At 37.7% G+C, this 21897-nt stretch overlaps 2 protein-coding genes across 2 annotated transcripts in view; one reads left to right on the top strand and one right to left on the bottom strand.

The window, feature by feature from the left end:
- Positions 1–16868, top strand: part of NDUFAF2 (NADH:ubiquinone oxidoreductase complex assembly factor 2) — a 47379-nt gene extending 30511 nt beyond the window's left edge. The window contains 4 exon segments of the mRNA XM_032213515.1: positions 4721–4734; positions 4737–4763; positions 15258–15445; positions 15447–16868. Coding sequence (XP_032069406.1) covers positions 4721–4734; positions 4737–4763; positions 15258–15445; positions 15447–15492 — 275 coding nt within the window. The 3' untranslated portion in view covers positions 15493–16868.
- On the bottom strand, positions 16145–21503 carry SMIM15 (small integral membrane protein 15). The gene is made up of 3 exons (XM_032213516.1): positions 21456–21503; positions 18377–18438; positions 16145–17746 (listed from the first exon to the last, which is right to left on the bottom strand). The coding sequence occupies exon 3, from the start codon at positions 17716–17718 to the stop codon at positions 17491–17493; it is 228 nt and encodes a 75-aa protein (XP_032069407.1). The 5' UTR covers positions 17719–17746; positions 18377–18438; positions 21456–21503; the 3' UTR covers positions 16145–17490.
- Between the last annotated feature and the right edge of the window lie 394 nt (positions 21504–21897).

Genomic DNA, 21897 nt, shown 5'->3' with positions numbered 1-21897 from the left:
AGTTCCATAAAAGTGCTTTGTTTTGTTAGGGTAGAATTTACAAAGTTTTTTTTTCTAAAAACAGATGACACATTGGCTATGTTTCAAAATTTGAAGAACAAGGGACAGTTCTAACAATTACTAAAATTGGCTCTGCTTTTATTTCATCATTTTTTTTTCTAAACTGAAGTAGAAATTTCTTGTGCAATTCATATGCTGTAACAGAAATTCTTTGAGAATTACTAACTTCCAATAAAAGGATTTATTCATGGGGGGAGGGAGAGATTTATTATTTTAGTGGATTATATAGGCTAATAGCTTTCACAATCAGTACCGTTGGAATGCATGCAGGAACAAGTTAAGGATAAACCATCATGGAGAAGATCTTATCTATGTGGTCGCTAGGAGTAAAAAATGACTTGATGACAGATAATCAAACAATAATAGCCAAGTTAGAATATACTGAGTAGTATATATTGGGATACTATGTTTTTGAAGAATAAGGAAGCAAAAAAATCTCTGAGATAGCTTCTTGGCATAATGAATTGCATTATTACTCATTTTTAAATTCATTTGTAGCTGATCGTGAAAGATGTGTGAATTAATATTAGAGAACTCAACAGTAAAAATAGGCATCAATATTGTTTTAGTATTGAATCTAGTATTAAAACCATTTATTTATCATTTCATTATCTCATTTTATGCTGATAATCGTCAGTCTCACTGTCTCTTTCCCAGCAGAAATACAGTTTCTGCTGGGAAACAGATCACTATTTTCTTTTCTTGGGGATAGTAAAGAAAATAGTGATCTGAACGATACAATATTTTATTGGAGGAGTTTATTTTGAATTATTTGCTTTCTTTTAAATAAGCTCCCAAGTCTATCTCCTTCAGGTTGGCATTTTTAAGTCAGAACAAATTAAAATAATTTGGATGAATAAAATAATTTTAATATTTGTTTTAAAATGGAAGACAATTATGTATATGAATTTTTCTTGCAAAAGTCTGCTTCGGTGCTTCACCTTTTGGCCTTTTTAAACGATGTCATCACTTTTTAAGCAGATGATGGTCACTTTTTAGAATTGCTTTATAAAAAAACATAGCTCCCTAATATATTTACAACTGGACATCGTGGTTTAAAAAGTCTAGGATAGAAATACATTGTTGATTAGGATATTTATTCAGCTAGATTCAGTCTTTCAATTAATGCACCTTGATCTCTAATACAAAAAAAAAGAAGAAAAATATTAAAGATGAAAATATTCAGCATACAAAGATGTACCGTGTTCTGTTTCAGGGTGTGCAGAGATACTTTGGGTCTGGTATGGGCACCTGTCAGCAATTGCTCGAGTTATATAAACTTTAAAAATTAAAACATGTTTTCCTAAGCCTGTGTAGTTACTGTGTGAGGAAAAGGCATAGCTGCTGGTTAAGTACTGTGAAGGTCTCCCTGCCAATTCCAAAGTACCTCAGCATGTTTGGATCCAAATATTGCAAACTACTTTACTTACATATATATTGTAGGTATGAAAATAAAAGAAATACTACTCAGTGTGCCTTACTTCAGTGCTGTTCATCATATTTCTCTATATCTTTTGGTCCTGACAAACTCTTTGTTTTCTGTAAGTAAACATACTTCATACATTGCCTTCTCATTTATCCCTTTTTTAGAAACCACATTGTGTTCTTCCTCTTTCTCTTGACTCATTCACACTTCTTTTCTGTGTTTCTTGTCTGAGTTAATTGTCCTTCACTCTGTATGATCAAACCATCTCAGTGTACTACTTTCAAAATGGTCACTTTCTTTGCTATCCAATTCTTCTCCCATTCATACTTGACCCTATTTCTTCTGTTTTATCACATTTGCTTCTTAAGAAATCAATTCCCACGACATTCATCTTCAGTGTTTCTTCTAACAACACCCTGTTTTCATATCCATATATCAAAGCGGACAAAACTACATTCTTGTACACAACTATTTTCACTTATTTCAACTAAGATTCATTCTTTGCAATAGGCTATGTTCTCCCATCTTCCTTTGTTGGAGATGACATCATCTCTTTGTACCAATCAGCTTTTCGCCCACTAGAGCACACGATAAGAGACAAAAGAAGGAAAGGATCTTCACACATTGTCTTTTTATGTGTTTCTTACCTCCCTTTTGTTAGGTAAATTCAGTCTCTCACTTCCTCATTCATATAATTTACCTTATTATATATTTTATCTAAATTAAATATGTAATAAATTTTCTCATATTCATAGATTTTTCAGTGATCTGCAAAAAAAATAATAATCTGGCTTGCACATCCCCTGCCCACCTTAAAATCATACTGAAGACAATTGTTTTATAATATATTGCTATTGAATACTTATGATGATTGTTTAATGTAGAGATGCTTCCATTTATTTCATAACAGCAATAGCACTTAGATTTAAATACTGTTTCACAGTGCTTTACAACCCTCTCTAAGCAGTTTACAGAGTCAGCACATTGCCCTCAACAATCTAGCTCCTCATTTTACCGATCTCGGAAAGATGGAAGGCTTGATCAACCTTGAGCCAGTCAGGATCAAACTCCTGGCAGTTGGCAGAGTAGCCTGCAATACTGCATTCTAAGCATGATTTTAAAAAAACAACAACAACAGGGTATGCATTTTCCCACAAATTCAGGGTCTTCTTTTTCAGATCAACCAAATATTGACCCATTGGTTGCAACAGGAGTTGCCCCACATCACAGACTGAGAAACAGTGACTGGCCCAAGTTGTTGTTGAACTTGGGTGTGAAAGCCAGATAGGTGAACTTAAAGGTCAGGTGGTTGGCTTTCATACCTAAGATGGAACTAGGATTCCTAGTCTCCTGGTTTCTAGCCTGGTGTCTTAACTGCTAGGCTGAATTGTCTCTCAAAGACAGGATACAAATGTTGAACTAAAATGATATACAAGAGGAACATAATTATTTTGGAGCCCATGGCCATAATAAATCTAATTGATTATGATCATGAAAATGATAAACTCATCAATATATTTTAAGGCTGTAAAAATAAAGCAAAGTGGAGTTAGGAGGTGGGGATGTGAATAGTTAAATGTTGGGAAACTATGATTAATAAAAGAAATAGCTAACTGTCTAAAGTCCAATACTAGTTTTACTACATTAGATATAATTATGATCTGATAAGTAAATTAATTTACATCAATTTTTACCATAATCTTAGGAAAGCAGAGAATAACTGTCTTCTTGTATAATTAAAAGTTGAAGCATATTTTCCAGAATAAATCAGATTTATCCCTTCCACTAGTGTCCTGTTCTGTTATCTTGAGTAGAAGAGCTCAGTTTAGCAATCTAGTTTAGCACTAGAAAGTTAATAGAACAGACCCAAATATATTTTTCCTGCTCGTCTTTTTGCTGTTAATAGAGCTCCAATACAGACTTCGCTACTCTTTACCTCTTTTACCTACTATGTATAGTAATAGCCTTCCTTATCTCACATCAGATGTCCTAGCTGAGATAACTTATCTAGGATGTTTATCTGTTAATCTTATAAAGAAGAAACAATGCCTTTTGCTCTCAGAGGTAAAAAAAATAGATTTATATTTCTCTAGCTTTAAAGACAAGTACTGCCTGCCACAAAGGAGTGAGAAAATTGGATGGTTATGCTGGGAGAGTCTGCTTTAACTTTTCTGTTAGAAAGAGCTAAGAGGAATTTGAAACAAACTCAGATTCTTTTTTTGTTGATATTGTTATACTAGATCCAAGAATTTTTTTATCATGTGGAACATTTTATATTGAGTGCTGCTTATTACCAAACCTATAGTAAAGTTGGTGAAAGATTTTAATTTTTGGTAATGAAAAAACATTTGTTTTATTCTGATGGAATATTTTTAATAGGGCTGATTTGTTCTGGATTTTTTTAAAGTTTGTTTTTTTAATTTAGGACTTTATAATGTTGCTTCTGTAGCTGTTTTAAAATTAGTGCTAAATTCACTGATGATAATGAAATTATATTATTGTTTGTTGATTCCTCCCCCTCCCCCCATAATTTTGGCCACAGGTAGTCCTCAATTTACAACCATTCATTTAGTGACTATTTGAAGATACAACAGCTGTGAAAAAGTGACTTATGGCTGGCCCTCGCACTTACGACCACCACAGCATCAAATTTCAAGCACTTGATAACTTGCATGTATTTATGAGAGTTGCTGCATTCTGGGGACACATGATTGTCCTGAGATGGGTGGCAAACAAATTTAATGATGATTTGAGACTTTTCCAACCAGCTTCCAACAAGCTAAGTTAAGGGAGGAAGCTGAATTCGCATAACAATCACATGATTTACTTAACAACTGCAATGATTCACTTAAGAACCATGGCATAAGAGAGAATAACTATACTTCCAGAAAGCACATTTTAACAGCATCCGTACAAGTATAGTCTGAAATATAACACGACAAACAGTGTATATTGTCTGTACTGTTTGTTGCAAGGAGGCAAATTGCTGGGAGGCAGAGGCAGATATTTTCCCCTTGTTTTCCTCCCCAAAATCTGGGTGCATCTTATACTCCGGAGCATCTTATACTCCGAAAAATACAGTACTTGTAAAAGTTAAAAATAACTTAACTTTTTTTTTTAAGTTATATAGAAAGGGAGCTTATAAATTCATAAAATATTGTTAATATACAGTAGGTACAAAGGAAATATAAGAATGGGAAATATTTAATATTTTTTTGGTTTTAACTTTCTTAGCATGGATGAAGAAAGAAGAAGAAACAATCCACCTACACTTGAGGTAAGGTGTGTTATTACATACACTGTATTGATTGTTTTAACCTCTATTTTTATTGTATCCCATGCTGAACGTCCAGCCTCTTTCACTCAAACTTTCGTCCTCTACTATCATCCCAGTGTGGTTGTTAATTTTTAACTGGCTCAATAAAGATAATTCCCTAGCTTTTATACCTATCTCTGTCTCTTGAGGGCCCCCAAAAGATCCTCTAGTACTGCTATAATTCTGTGGATATTTTTGCTGAATTTTCTCAGGTTTTTCTTCAAGACCCTTAAAGCGAGAAATGGCTGGAATAATTAAGTGACACTTTTTTCATCTTGCAGCTAACAGCAATACTGCTCCTTCTTTACCAGATACATTTGTCCCCAAAAATGTGGAGAAAGGTGGGGCTGGAATATAGGGGAAGTGTGTTAGAGTGTGTATGTATGTGTGTGTGTGGTGGTGGTTGCTGAATTTAAAGCATATGTGATCTTAAAATCTGAATGGTGAACCTAGTTCAAAGAAATTACCTATTCCTTTCCCTGCCTCCTTCTCTAAGGCATGTGTAAATCTGTGTGGCAGGCCATTTGTATCTTGATATTATTATTAAGACATTTTTTTCCTAAAATGGCTGCCAGATAGATTGATTTGGTTTCTGTATTAGACAGCCTCTGACAACACCTGCTGATACAGTAAATGCTCTTTGACAGCTATTGAATGGAGGGGGGCTTGGGACCATATTTCTTGTTGAAGTTGTTCTATAGCAAATCTCCCTGCCCACATCTTTCACTGAGCCAAGTGACAAAATATCCTCCCCTCGGATCCCACTTTTTGGGAGATGTGGAAAGAATTTGAAATGTCAGTTATTGTATTTTACTGAGCCTTTATTCTATTGTCTCACTTATTGCGACAACAGAGTCATTCCCAAATCTTGCCACTATACTTAACACTGTTTTCCTGGGAATATCACTTTATGAATTGACAAAACAGAAATTCCTTTTTTCCTGCTCTCTTCTGTTCCTATCTTTGCAATCCTATATCTGTACCATGTAAGATGTTGGGCTTGTTGACTGGAAATCCGGCAGCCCAGGTTCGAGACCTAAGTGCCATGCAACGTTCTCACCCCACCTCCTGCCAGCCTAGCAGTTAGAAAGCATGCAAATGCAAGTAGATAAATAGGTACCACTTTGGTGGGAACGTAACAGCAATCTGTGACGTCATGCTGGCCACATGACCACAAAAATGTCTTTGGACAGCACTGGCTCAATGGCTTGAAACAGAGAGGAGCACCTCCCCCTCTTGTCAGCAGCGACTAGCGGAGTAAAATCCACAGAACTATTTTACCATGTAATCAGGCTAAGAAACAACAAAATAAAACTCTATAAATGTGGCAAAGGTTTTGAATGGGAAAGGATGGCGCCAAATACATTAGAATCTCCCTCTTAATGGATGAGTACTGGATCCATTACAGCATACTTCCCAAATCTGGCATTCTTCAAGTTGCTTCATCATCAACATATTTTAAAATACTTGGCTGTATGAAATTACATCTACTTACTAGGAAGCTGTAGTGGCTTTCCTTACGCATTACACTAACAGTGACTTATGCCCTAATCACTTCTTCATACTGCTGTATGCACTCAACTCATTGGATGCCTCTGAAGACGACTGGAAACTGCAGTTGTAGTAAATTGTTGGTGGGTATTACCTTCCAAGAGAATTTTGCAACTGCACTTTGAGCCCTGTATTATTTTCCAGCAGGTTTCCAGGTATAATTCAAAATAACTGGTCTATAAAGTGCTATACAGCTTGGTGCTAAGGTATATGCAGGATTGCCTTCACCCATTAGAAATAGCCTTTCTGGTAGGTTCTTAGAAGCTTCTGGTTATTTTGTATGTTACTTTTGCAAGGAAAGGGAAAAGAGAGCCCAGGAGATGCGCTTTCTCAGTTGCGCCACTAGGAATAGGGGAAAGCCTTTCCTTGCTATTAAAACTCAAGCCATTTCTGTTAGTGTTTCAGAAGCTACTTGAGATGCTGCTCTTCTGTAAACATGTGATGATTACTTGATTGTGTGCATGTTTGAATTTTAAATATAACTGTTTTATTTATCGTGCACTTTTGTTGTGGTATTTTTTTCTTACTACTATTGTTGTTATTCTACTCTTGTTGCAATTTTGATTGTAAGTGATGCTTACTGTGAATGTTTTAATTGGCTGAATGCTTTTATCAGATTGCCTGTAAAATGGGATGAGCCTGTGACTTGGCAGAATACAATTAGAATGAAAGAAAGAAAGAATGGATGAATGAATGTCATACATTATGCTAAGCCAAAATAACCCAGCAGACAAGATGAGTGAATATAGCTTAGTGTGATTGTGACACTTGGTTGAATTGAAGAACGCTTTGGTAGTGACAATTGCAGGCTTTTCCCAAAGTTCCACCACAAATCGCGGAGGACAAAATCGCGCTCGACGAAAGCGCGCATTTGACGTCATCACAGCGCGACGAAAACATCGCGCTGTGATCGAAAAATGTAAAATAAAGCTAAAACCTTCCCCTAACCCCCCCAAACCTACCCCTAAACCTAACCCTAACCTAACCCTTAACCTAACCCTAAATCTAACCCTAAACCTAACCGTTAACGTAACGCTAAACCTAACGCTAACCCTTAACCTAACGCTAACCTAACGCTAACGCTCTAAACCTAACCTAACCCTTAACCTAACCCTAACCCTAACCCTAACGCTTACCTTTATGTGAATCGGCTTGCTTTAATTTTAATTTTATTTCAATTTTTAATTTTTTTCGTCGCGCTGTGATGACGTCACATGCGCGCTTTCGTCGAGCGCGATTTTGTCCTCACGCTTTTGACGGGTCACGTTTTCCCAATACTGTCTCTCTCCTGATACCTGCCACATTAAAAATAGCAATGCTATTAAATCAAGAAAAGCCAAAGATAAAAAAACCAGCAGAATTAAAAGAAAGAAGAGGAAACTGTAAAAAAAAAAAGTTTGTGCAACCAGCAGTAATTCTATTTCAGTACAATTCAAAAAAATAATATAGATGTGTTCAATTTTAATTTTCTTCTGTGTTTTGCGTAAAACTAAAATAGATTTATTGGTCTCCTGCTTTCCAACATGTCCTGTCCCCGTAAACAATGACTGTAAGAGGTAGGACAGGTAGGAATAGTTGTCCAACACATTGAGAGGGTTGTCCAATTAGATCGCACAGGTTGGTCTCCTCCGGATTCCATCTGCCAGCCAATGTCGGCTGGCGACCTCCCGGGGGAGAGCCTTCTCTGTTGCAGCTCCGGCCCTCTGTAACGAGCTCCCTGTTGAGATCCGGCCCCTTACTACCTTCCTGGCCTTCCGCAAAGTCCTGGCTGTTCCAGCAGGCTGGGGGAAGCTGAGAAGCATTACCTTCACGGAAATTGTGAATGTTGGTTTTGTTTTTAATATGTTGTCTTGTCTCGTTCCCCCCTTTCCCTTGTCTTTTGTGAGCCGCCCGGAGTCCTCCGGGAGTGGGTGGCATACAAGACAAATAAATAAATAAATAAATAAATTGTCGGATTTGGGCTGGCTGTTACAAATATCTTTCATGAGCTATTAACTTTAGGACAGCACATCCCTTTTTTCTTTGGATATGTTTTTTCAAAAAAGGTTCAGAAACAATTGATCAAATGGGCTCCATCTAATGCTAATAATAAACTATTGCAAAAGACAGATTTTGAAACAACTTCTATACTGCGAGGTTGTCTTTACCACCTGAAAACAACACTTCCCTATCCCGAGTTCTTTGGAAGGACTCAGTAGTGGATAAAAACCCAAATATCCAGCTTAAACATCTGGCAGACTGTGCTACCCAAACATCATAATACTTCCCGGAATGCCAAGAATTCAGGTTATCCCTGTAAATCACCAGTGGCTTGAGGTATTACCGTGTTTTTCCAAAAAGACGACAGACCTTGAAAAGAAGCCCTATCACGTTTTTGAGCGTCTGCAATCAAATTAAGCCCCACCCACAAAATTAGCCCTAATTGAGACCCCACCCACCCTGGGGTGCAGGGGGTGGGTGAGGCACACAGGTAAAAAATAAGCTAGGATGGGGATGGTGTGTGTGTGGAGCTGCCCTACTTACCAGGCCTCATACACCCCGACACCTGCCTTGCCTTCTGCGGCCGCAGAGGACTTTCTGGAAGGCATCTGCAGCCGATAACAGAGCTCCGTATCGATTTGAGCCCTGTTATTGGCTGCAGAAACCTTCTGGCAGGCATCTGAAGGGCAAAACAGAGACTGGGGCGATGCGTGCGAGTGGTGGCAAATGGCCGCAGAAGAAGTGGGCCAGCACCGGGTTCTGCTGGGTGGGACTGTCGGTTGCCACCACCATGAGGTGAGTCAATAATTAGAACCCTCCAAAAACAAAGGCCTAGCCGTTTTTTGGGTGGTCAAAAGAAAATAAGACCCGCCCTTCTTTTTGGAGAGACCAATATTTGGAGTTGAGAAATGGACAGAGGCAAAAGATTTTGCATCCAATGACTTCTTTCATGTCTTTTGTTCCTCTCTTTCCATGCATATTGAGCCTTAAACTCTGTTAGTCTGCTGGACTGTTACGTTCAGTTAGACTCCCTGTTTCCTCATTGGAATACTTTAAGCTAGGTGAGTTAAAGACTACTGAGCTTATTAGAGTAAAAATACTCTGTTGATTTTCCCCAAGACTGTTTTTTTTAATGGAAATATCCTGAGGAGATAGGTTTTAATATGAAATTGAATTCATTAATGTGTTTCTTAGCTGGTATGGGAGGTCTGAAAATGGTTAAAAATAAAAGTATGGTAAAGAACTATTTTTCATTTCTAATGTGCTATGTGTTTGCTTTGCAGTAATAAAAACTAAGTGGCTTTGAATTGCACAGTTGGATACAAGGTGAAATGTAAAGAGAAGAAACTTTTTGTGACAGCTCCTGTCTTGTTTCAAACTATTTCGAGCATTTCCTAATTATTGTTTTGACAGCCTTCTTGTCAAGGAAGGAAAATGTACTTTACTGAGTAGTAATAAGCATAAAGTTCACTTATTATCTCCCCACCATCATCCCTAGAAGTGAATAATTAAATTGAAAATTACATTATGTTTAGTTATCATAGTGTATGCTCATCTTCCTTATTTGAGTGTAAGAATATTATTTCTTTCAGGAATAGCAGGAGAGAAACTCACTCCAATCATGGTGATTCATTTTCATTGAATTCTAAGTTCCTATTATCCAACTGCAGGATGCTTTAAGAATTATATTTTCAGTCATACTTTGCCCGCATACTTTATTTATGCTTGCCTGTTTATATATTCTGTTTCTTAAATGTAGGCATGCAACATTTTGTAGATTAATGACTAGATTAGTCAATTAAAAGCTTTTTATAATTTTTCTGTAATTAAAACAGCAGGCGTATTTTCTTAATTCCAATGAATCACCTATGAGAATGGCAGAGGAATGAAGAAATTGTGCCTTTCTAAGATGGTGCCTAGAGCATATAACTTCTGTTCTTATTCAGGTTATCTTTTAAACTGTTTGAAATGGCACAAATATTACACTAAGTTACAGTTTGTTTAACTATTGTTTATAAATAATAATTGTCTGAGTTTCTACATGCTAAGCAATAAGCTGCCAATAAATATTGCAATCTAATACAATGCTAGGTCAGAGGTTTTTTTCTTGGTACAAATAAGCTATGTTCAGTGCCTTTTAACTTTGAAATTAAATCTGATGAGTCCTTTTGTCTCTTAAGTCCTTTTACTGGTATTGGAACATGGTGGCAAATGTTTTGCTGAACAATGCTTTTTTTTTTGTGGGCCTATTAAAATGTCTTCTAATGCATTATCACTTAAGAATATACAAGCTCTGCAAGACACAAGCAAGCCAAATCCTTTTCTTTTTAAAGTTGTTGATCAGTTGCTTTTTGGGAGGCTAAAATATGATGGGAAGGCAGTAACATTGTTCAGCAATCACCATGCAGAGGCATATGGCTTTTGATATTAAGTGCAATATATACCTGATTAGATGCAAATAATCTTATCTCACATGAATTTTTCATACATTATCATCCTTTAAAGCTGGCTAAGTTGGTCACAAACATCCATTATACTCAAAGTGTTTGATGTGAAGAATGACTTCATCCATCTTGAGTCTTCAGTGGTTTAGTCCTTGCTTGTAAAGATAAGAAAAAAAAAAGTTTATTCATATAGCCAATGGGGTTATATATAATTCAGCATGTCTTTAGTGTTTTCCCACCATCATTGACTACCTGATTATTTAATCAAAATGACCAAGATGTTTGTAATTTTTCTTGTAAGTGCCTTATTTGGATCAACCTTTTTCACCTCTATAATACTCATTTTCAGTATAACAATGATCATATCATATATGATTTTTTTCATATTCAGGTTCTTGCTGCAAGCCATCAGCATGCATCTGTCATCTTTTTTCCTTGATTTGCTTTATTTCATGCTTCCTCACTTTGAACTGTGTTGACTTGCTTAACGTCTCTTTTTCCAAATCAGAAATATCATTCTGTGTATTTTGCAAGATAATTATTCTGTACATATTATTGCAATAGCCCAAACTCCCTTTTTATGACCTTATAATCCCTATTTGGGGTAGAGTCATGGTGACTGGATAATGTTGAGTATTTACTGATCAGATGCCCATCCTGACACCTATCTGGACTTCACAGCAAATATTTTTTTCATAGGAAGAGAAACATCTGTCATTACTAGGATTGAACTCTAAGCCTTCCAAGTGAGAGACAAGCATCTTCACCCGCCAGGCCACCCATGCTGCTTGTATTGCAATAGGGCAGTTATATTAAAAGTAAATGCCAGCTTTCATACAATCAAGGAATGTTAATGTAGCTTCCACTACACTTACAACCCAGGCAGTTTAAAATGGTCTTTGAAACCAGTATGAATTTCTGAAGGTATCTATAACATGTTTCATCTCAGAAGGAACTAAGCTTGGCTGTTTGTGGGCAATTATGCTTAGAGATGTTTGGGGAAGGTATATATATGCATACATGGATGTGTTCTGTACCCAAGCAACACTCAAATGTGACTCCCATTTCCAGTAAGATTTCACCAATGGGGAAATGCAGGGTGAAATAGCTTACCATGGCTGCCTCCCATGTTGATTGGGAACCATGGGTTAGGGGAACTGGGATTTCTCCAGTCATCACTGAAGAAAAAGCAGGAAAAGACAGCTCTGTGTGAAAGTAACTCAGAAGCCAGTGATGGTGAGCCTTTGTCTTACTGCTTGCCAAAATTCCACGCGTGCGCACTATCACACACACACACACACACACTCAATCTCGCACATGTGCGTGTGCCCCCCCCCATGCATGTGTGACCCCCCCCCAAGGCTCTGGGGCTTTCCTGAAGCCTGGGGAGGGGGAAAACCCCCTCCCCCCGCCCCCTCGGAGGCCCTCTGGAAGCCGGAAACAGATCATTTCTGAAGTTCCGGCTGGCCTGTTGGGGCCGTTTTTTGTGACACCAAATTTGGCTCCGTGTGCCACACGTGCCATAGGTTCGCCATCAAGGTCCTAAGCTATGACAGTAATGCTGGTGAGAGTACAATCCTAGATAGCGACATGTTTTGTCAGGGAACAACTACATCTTACGTTGTATAATTTTTTTCTATAAAAAGTAATTTCTGCAGCAGATAGCAACACTTAGTTAATATGAGGGGAAAAACTAAGAAGGTTTGGACTTGATAAATACTTGGATGGATGACCAAGAGGCATGGTTGTAGGCTAGATGAGCAAGTTAACAATATTTTTGAAAGAAGGCAGTGACAATGGCAAATCCATACTGCTTCCAAGTGTGATATGTGGATTGGGTTTTATACTGTGATTATGCTCTGTATCTCGGAACCAGTAAATTGGGTAAGTTTATTTGCTAGGGGAACATCAGCCATTACAAGCTAATTTTCCCAATAATCCACCTTGCAGCATTTTCCATCCGTCCCATGAAAACAAATAGGAAATAATTATATAAGCTGTACAGATGAAATAGAATCTCATTCTATGCTACTGTGCTGCTCCTCTGTAATATCTGGTCAGTACCATCTTTCCCCTGGAGGCCAAATGTTAGGGAGGAGGAGCTTTGTTAAATTTATATGTGCTCCTTGTGGGTCTGACCTTTGAATGCTAGAAAAATTAGAAAGTTAATTGAAGTCAGTTGAATTGTTTTCAGCTAGCATTAGAGACCCTGAAGGTTTATTACATTGTAATTATAGAGATTCATTATTGTTCAATCTCAGTTTCATTTTGATATGGGAATTTGGTTTCCTTTTGAGCTTGCGTTTGGCAAATAGTCCTTTGATTATACACAGATAATAAATTATAATCTTGTTGTATGTCTTTGTAAAACTACTTGATACATTTGCTCTGTATTCTTTTTCCATTCTCTTTTTAAAGAAATACATAGTTATAAATTTAAATGATGGGCAGTCAATATTTTAAATCCATGTTTTGAAAAAGTATTGCAGCATTTTGGTACATTATATATACTGCCACATAGATTTTGCATGGTGCATATATTAGAATAATGTAACTTGAAGACATGGGATATAGGATACCTTGCTGATTTTGTTAAGGGCCTAGATGGGGATCGACTTAGGAATCCTTAAGGTAAAGGTTCCCTTCGTACATATGTGCTAGTCGTTCCCGACTCTAGGGAGCGGTCCTCATCTCCGTTTCAAAGGCAAAAAGCCAGGGTTGTCCAAAGACTTTTCCGTGATCATGTGGCCGGCATTACTAAACACCCGAAAGCGCATTGAACGCTGTTATCTTCCCATCAAATGGTTCCTATTTTTCTACGTGCATTTTTTTAACATGCTTTCAAACTGCTAGGTTGGCAGAAGCTGGGACAAGTAACGGGAGCTCACTTCATTACGTGGCACTAGGAATTCAAACTGCTGAACTGCCGACTTTTGTAATCGACAAGCTCAGTGTCTTAACTGCGTCCCTCTAGGAATCCTTAGGTCACATTAAATGTACCTTGAATGCTTTTGTGAAAGAATAGTGACCAAGAAAAATTAATGTACTGCATGCCTCTAAGAGAAACTATGGTGGTTGGCAGCCTCTAGCTTGCAGAGTTTGATCATCTTGGACACACATTTAAAACAAAAAGCAAAAGAGTTTTAAGTTAGCAAAATTCTGACAACTGTATTAGGATAAAGTATTTTATTAAGCCAATTCAAGAGTACAAATGAGAGTACTTTCGAGTTCTCAGGAAGGGAAGATGAAGTTCACAACAAAGAAGCTGGAGGAAGAGATGTTTAAGTCTATACATTCAAAGCCATATGAGGTAACTCATCATTCTGAAGCATGCATTTTAAGCAGTTGATTGAACAAAGTAGTAGGCTGCTTCTCACATGGTGCTACTTATAAGCCATGGCTCATAAACAGACAGTCATTTGGTCTTTATTCTGTACTACTAAAAATAAACACGCTATATAGCTTAGTTATAATTTGTGAATCCAGCCGTAGATTTAGATGGAAAGGTGCCCAAACTGAAATCAAGCTTGAGCATAGGTTGAGATGTTTTCCAAGCCGTAGTAAGACAACTGGGACTGTTGGGTTGATGAAACAAGCACATTTTAAATATTTATGAAAAATAGAAAATTTAGTTACTTCAAACTATCTTCATAATTAAACAAGTTCCTTCATGGTCTCACTGAAATGTTTAAAGTCCTCTGAATCACTATGTTTATTGGCAATTAGAAACTCTTTATGGACTTTTTGTCTAAAAGAGAATAGATGAAATTGTGATTTATGGTTTTGATTAGCTAGGATAGATCATGAAGAAAGTTACGATATAACTTTAGAGATAGAAAAAGGTCAGTTTAAAATTGTAGTTGCTGCTGTGGAGAAGATCAGAAGCCACTTCCTTATATCACTTTCTTTTCTATTTTTCTGCTACATTTTCTTTTTGCATCTTTAGTTTTTCTTTATTCTTTTGACCCTACAATATTTTAGTTTGTAGTACTGCCATCCTGATGTTTAATTTTTTTATTAAAAATGTATGTCTATAATTTATTATTGGTATTTTCTGATACAAGGGGTTTGATCCACAATTAGCTCATCAATGGAATGGGAATGGGCATATATACATACACATACATACACAAATCTCACCGGCGCGGCTTTCCATCCTTCCAAGGTGGGTAAAATGAGGACCCAGATTGTTGGGAGCAATATGCTGACTCTATAAACTGCTTAGAGAGGTCTGCAAAGCACCATGAAGCAGTATATAAGTCTAAGTGCTATTGCTATACTCCAATAAGTTGAATCTCGATGAAGTTGCCTATACTGGAGGATGCTTTTCCTGGCCTCTTAAAATGCTACTTGCTGAATTGAGGCAAGCTCTTGTTGTGAAAAGTGAAAGCAACACAACCTACGCACTCAAGCAAAGTGCATCTCCTTAGCATTCATTGTTTCTTTCAGTCAGTTCAATGTGTTACATTTTCCCCTCCAGGAATGTATCCAGAATAGAAACTACAGAAAAGAAATGAAAGCTAAAGTTGAAGATTTGGATGAAAAAAGCAGCCTCCTTCAGGCCAAAGAGGATCTTGATGTAGGGCCACTTCAAACACAGATTACAGGACATGCATCTGCTTCCAGCTACAGAAAGCCTGAACGCTCAGAAGACCCTGTTAGTACAGCAAAACATTCAGCCTGGAGCCTGGATGCCTCCTGACCGTAAAAAATAAAAGCCCCCCCCCCCCCCACTCCGTGCAAAGCATCAGGAAAGAGGCAACATTTGGTTAATGAGCAACATGAATGAAGACACTTCCTTAAAAATTCCAAGTTATACTTAAAAGCTTAGCAGCATTTTCAAAATGCTTAGATTCTGCCGTTTCTTGTGGAAATGTTTAATTGCTTTTTATAAAATGTCCCATCTCTAATTCTTTTGCCTCTTAAATCATTTGATAATGTTTTCAGTGAAGTTATGCTTCAATAAAATTTAATGCTGCCATAATCATTACAGATGGTGTATTACATGACTGTATATATTCTAGCTGTTAATTAATGTTAAGAGGGTATGTATGGCAATGCTATGCATGCAGTATTCTCTTTAACCTGTTCAAACTATTATAACTTCTCATATTCCAAACTGCTTAATGAAATTTAGTCATTCATGAGAGTTCGCAGCTTCTCCTAACATATTAAAATGATTTGTTTATGGAAGAAGATCCAAAATGTGCTTATGAAAAGCTATATTTATTTGCTATTTTGTCTAATAAGATTTTGACAAGGTTCTAAATGTCACTAAACACAATAAATAATTATTAGGACGGGACACATTACAGTTAAAAATTTCCATTGTAAATAAATGTCAGGACTTGTGCAAGTTAACAAAACTAATTTAAACATTGTTATTGTAAAGTAGAAATTTAATGTTTCATAGTTAACAAATCAGTAACTGTGCAATCATGAGCATATTTAAATGTCCTATAATTTTGTTTAAAATGCATATTTGTGCTTGACATCCTTTGCATCAGGCGATGCAGTCACTAGTAGAGTTATTAGCTTCCTATCCTACATAATCCCTAACTTTATTTTTATACCAGTAAACCAATGTTGTAGTCATAATTTCACCAAACCAATGTTATAGGTTAGATACCTCTTTTATGTTATAAGTTAACTGGATGTAAAAAAATAGGCTTCAAAATGTTACAAGATTTTCAAAGATGAGCCTAAGAAGCCTTGGTTTTTGAAGAGTTGAAAACAGGAATTGACTAGAAATATATAAAAGAAATTTCAGGGTGCTAATTATTTGCCCACCAGACATCAATTGTTGCCTTCAAAGGCAAGGTATTGACTTAATAGGGAGCCATAATTTAGAATGAGAAGCCTCTGTAGCAACTTTGTAACAGCAGCCACACAGGGCTTGCTACAGGGAGAATAATGCTTGTCATTTGGCCTGAACTGGCCAAGATTCCCTAAAATTTGCCTTCAGTCTGCTTTAGCTGAACTAATAAACATGTGAGGGCATTTGTAACCATTGATTCTGGTTGTTAAAAGACTTAGTGATTGCCTACATTCATTCACTATTGCTTTGTCCTCAGAGTGTAGCCACCAAGAATATAATGTAACACAAATGAAAAACTATATCCAACACCATGGCTTATGCACAGACTATTCCAGTAATCATATTTACGTTCTTTTCCCCCCAAAACATTTTGTAGATAAGGTTGCTCTCAGTTACATTTAACAAGAAGAATCTTTTGAATGATAATTTAAGCTATCATGGATTGTATAATTGAAACAATCTGGTTCTTACAAACCATTATGCCAAGGAATAGTGAAAATACTGGTTTTCAGTGTGTGAAATTGGGATTCTTCACAATGTAGGAAAATTTTACAATACAACAAAATTATATGAAAATTATTAAACAATTATTTTCCATGGTATAAAATCATAAGACAGATTTTAATGGAAATAATAATTTGTATCTATATAGTTATTTCACATGTATTATAAACTTACATTTTGCTTATATCCCAGGTTAGAAAAAAAAATTGGGAGGAGACTTCTTAAAAAAGCAATTAAAGTTCATTACCACAGAAGTTTAATAGCACAAATTAAGGATACATTATTCCAGGAAAAAGATCTGTCATCTTTCTGTAAGGATACAACAAAAAAAAGGTACACATACAGTAACAGTGCATTGCCAAAAAAAATTCGGCCCAGTGAAATTGAAGTCTTAGTCCTTCTTTATTCGTTTAGCTTTTGTAATGTTTTCTTGGCGTTTTTGTTTCTTTTTTTGTTCCCGTTCCTTAGCTTCAATCATTTTCGCCAGTTTCCATGATAGCACCGCGCTTGCCAAGAATAGAGGTGTTAGAGCAAGGATCACTGTTGTAAGGAATCCATATGGATCTTTTGCAGCCCATTCCACAATATACTCAGCCCAAGATTTGATATTTTCAAACATCCTTCTTGCTACCTAATAGGGGAAAATCCTAAAAAAGAGAAAGTAATACTATTATTTCACAGAAAAGTAAACAGATACCTACTGAATAATGCAGAAAGAAATTCAGAATAACAGCATTGAAAGGGGCCTTGAAGAGGTCTTCTAGTCCAATCCTCTGCTCCAGCATAAAACCCTACACCTGTGATGACGAGCCTCTCTGTGAGCATGCAAGCTGTCGCCCAGCTCAGCTCCACCGCACATGCGCATGCACCTTCCACTGGCCAGCTGATTTTTGGGTATCTGCTGCGCATGTGAGACACGTGCGCATGGGAGGGCGTATTGCACAAGTATGCACGGAGGCAGTGAACCACCCCCCCTCCAGCGGCCCATTTTTGGTCCCAGGAGGCTTCAGGGAGGCCTGCTAGACCCTAATGGGCTGCAGGGTGTGTGTGGTACACCTCCTGCACAGCCCATTTTGGGTTTCAGGAGGCTTCATGGAGGCCTACTAGATGCAATTTCCTCGCTGCAGCTGCGAGGCTCAGTTCCCCATTCCCCTGCCTATAGCAACTTGAAAGCATGTCAGGAATGCTTCGTGAGTTGACATCCTGTATATTATAATTTTCATCATTAGAAATATGTTTAGAATTCTTCCAGCAATGTAAAAGATGTCACAACTTACCCAAGAGGTCAAGAAACTCCAGTGTAGCAACACGGCAACTCTGGCTATTGTTGTCATAAAAACTACAAGAAAAACATTGAGACATTTAAAGCAGCAGCTTTTGATTGTAGAGGTTGTACAGTAATACAAAGCAATTCAAATTGCAGTATTAAATAATACTGCATACTGTATGGGTAGTCCTTGACATATAACCACAATTGAGCCCTAAATTTCTGTTGCCGAGTGAGACAGTTAAGTGAGTTTTGCCCCATTTTACAACCTTTCTTGCCACAGTTATTAAGCAAAGCATCTGAATTTTGATCATATGACCACGGAGATGCTACAACAATCGTAAGTATTAAAAAATGGCCATGTTACTTTTTTCAGTGCCGTTGTAACTTTGAATGTTCACTAAATGAACTGTTGTAAGTCAAAGGCTATGTATGTCAACATATCAAAGATTCAGTTGCTAAGTTTCAGATAAATTCTAAAATATTTTTAAGTACTACTTAAAAATGTGGAACTGATTAATATAGTAATTTGCTAAATCTTTCATAAATGGCATCTATTAAATAAGGGAATTGAAAAGAAAAAAACAGATCCAATGGAACAGGAAAATAAACATTTCCCCTTCAGGCAAATTTGCATATTTTCTTAATAAAATGGTCATTTAGCACAAAAGGACTATAGCAACTATTTTTCGTTATCCTTTTTTGAGGATAACATTTAAAAGCAATTCTAAATAGATTTTTTGCATAAGCAAGTCTGCATCAAGGCAGTGAATTGAACCAATGTTAAGACTTGTTTATGGTACATCAAGCTGCATGCAAAATGATTTTTGAAATTCTAATTTCTATCTCAATCATATTACCATTTAAATAAAATACAGCTTCTGTGTCATTTATATATCTGGTACATCTTCATGTGAAATGGCCTTTGACATATATATCTATGCTGAAACTATGAGATGATAGCAAAGCCAATAATTTCCAGTTGTTAAAAATGGAAATTGACTACTATTAAAATGTTTTTTCTCATCTCGTGTACTTTGTATTAAAGCTTATAAATAAGCATTTTTTTAAAATTCTAAATCTAATACCTCTTATTTGGGAGAAAAAAAAATACCTGCTACCTCTTTATTTCTGTTCAGATTCATAAAGTAGCAATAATAATATCAAAATTCTCAGATCTATGCTCAAATTCTACTGAATCTATTTTCCAAAGCTAGTAGGAGTAATACGTATAAGTTGGGCTGACAAAATCACAAATAATGAGGTGATAAGCCACTTGGGAAAGCAAAGGGAAATCATCAAAGCCATTAAAAAGTGAAGGTTAGAATATTTTGGACAGAAAAATATGGCATACTTCACTTAATCATCCAGGGAAAAATTGAAGGCAAATGAGGTCCAGGCAGAAGAACATCATGGCTTCAAAACCTAATGGATTAGTTTGGACAAAATTCAGCAGCACTTTTTCATGCGGCTGTTGACAAAAATAGGATTGTCAATGTGATTGCCAATGTCCAATGATGGATATGACACAAGAAGAAGTTGGAGTAGCCACTAATTACCCCTATTTTACAGTCATCACTGTTTTCACTACAAATAAATTGTAGGTACTCTTATTGTTCTAGTAGAAGAAGGTCAAGAGGCAGGTAGGGTAGGAAAATTAGTCTGAGGCCACTTAAGAAAGTGATCACAATTACTGAAAAGTGGTGGCATACTTTCCTGTCATTCAAGATGGTAAAGCCTTAGGCTGTACATAAATCTTGAAAACTAACCAGAGTTTAAAAAGAATCCATGAATCTTCCAAAAAAACCTCAACCTTCCAATCTACATTGTATCAGTCACTGTGCCCACTGTAATCTCTATCCATCAGAAAATTCTAATATATATCCATAGTGCTAGTTTTGGAGTCTTAAAAGTTGCCAAGATTAAACACCACTGACACAGCCTCCCTGCATCTAGTGCAGGGGTCTCCAAAGTTGGCCACTTTAAGACTTGTGAACTAACTCCCAGAATTCCCCAGCCAGCGTAGCTCAAAGTCCACAAGCCTTAAAAGGGGCCAACTTTGGAGACCCCTGATCTAGTGCCTACTGAGCGACATGAACAACCATCATTCCCTGCTTTCTTTTTCATTCTGAAACCAGGTCTTTTCGGCGACAGAAAGGCTGGTTCTTGGGAAGCACTTCCCAGAGTTTAGGAGGATTTACAAGCAGCTACGTGAATGCAGCCTTAATACCTTTGTCTTTCTTCACACACCTTCATACTTTCTCTGGAGAGCAGGCAACGGATTTTTATTTTTAACGTGGGCTGGTGTACTCGCAGTTAAAAAAAAGATAATGAAGTTCTTGACAAACCTGTATTTTATATCCATCCAGGTGAGGAACACATCTTACTTACACCAACCTCACTCCATTCCTAAGAGGGGCATGCATAAGCGCACCAATGTGCCTATCATCCCTGTCCTACTGTTCCTTTTTATTTGTATGCGTTTTCATGTATTCAAAAGAATGTTTATAGTTGTCTAATACGTTTGACAAAATAAATAAAATAGAAATAAATAAAATAAAAAAATAAAATAAAAATAAATACTACTACTCTGTCTTCCCCACAACCACACATATACACGCACGCGCGCATGCGCGCGAGTTGGGCGGGGCTGGGAATGACCCAAAGGAATTACGGGGCGTTTGCCTCACGGATTTCTGCTCCGTACTGCGCCTGCGTGCGGAGGACTTCATCTGTTGAATTTCTGCAGGGCAGTAGGATGGGACCACAAAACATTGGCGACCCTAACCAAGGCGCACCAGAAGGTCGCCTGAGACTCAGGAAGTCCAGTAGCTGTCTCCCTCGCCCACCCCCTCGGACGGCAAGCTGAGGAAAGTTCAGCGGGACCACCCAAGCGAATAGACAGCAAAGGTGGGGCGCGGGTGCATCTGGCGCGCGCCCGACGACGAGCCCCCCCCCCCCCCCCAAGCTCGGCCTTACGTAGCGCGCGCGGTCACCCTCCCTCCCTCAATGCAGGACGCCTGACCCTCCCCCTCCTCTCAGCCACCCACCCACCCCCCACTCAGATCTTGGCTCGAGGGTTCGCTCACCCGCCAACCGGAAGCAGGAAGTAATGGGAAGCCAACTTCCGACTGGAGCCCGCCTTCACCGGTATTCCCGAGCGGACGTGGAGAGGAATTACGCCATTCCTTTCCGGATAGGAAACCCCGCCTTCTCTGCCTTTTAGGGAACGGGGCTTTCCTGGGACAAACAGAGAAGGATGAAAACCTGACACACACACACACCCAAAATCAGACTTGTGGTGCGTCAGGCATAAACGCATACTAATGCTATTATGAGTACCCATAGTAATCATTAGTATTCATGGTAATACTATTAGTATGGAAAATAATAGAACAGGGCTCCCCAAACTTGGCAACTTTAAGCCTTGTGGACTTCAAGTCCCAGAATTCTCCAGCCAGCTATACTGGCTGGAGAATTCTGGGACTTGAAGTCCACAAGGCTTAAAGTTGCCAAGTTTGAAGACCTCTG

Source organism: Thamnophis elegans, chromosome 3, assembly GCF_009769535.1.
Source record: "Thamnophis elegans isolate rThaEle1 chromosome 3, rThaEle1.pri, whole genome shotgun sequence".
Classification (NCBI taxonomy): domain Eukaryota; kingdom Metazoa; phylum Chordata; class Lepidosauria; order Squamata; family Colubridae; genus Thamnophis; species Thamnophis elegans.
Note: the sequence above shows the minus strand (reverse complement) of the source record. Positions and strands in the feature narration are given on the sequence as shown.

What these genes read in the sequence shown, in the direction of transcription:
- SMIM15 (XM_032213516.1), bottom strand. Translation starts at nt 17,718, where the DNA reads ATGTTTGAAAATATCAAATCTTGGGCTGAGTATATTGTGGAATGGGCT.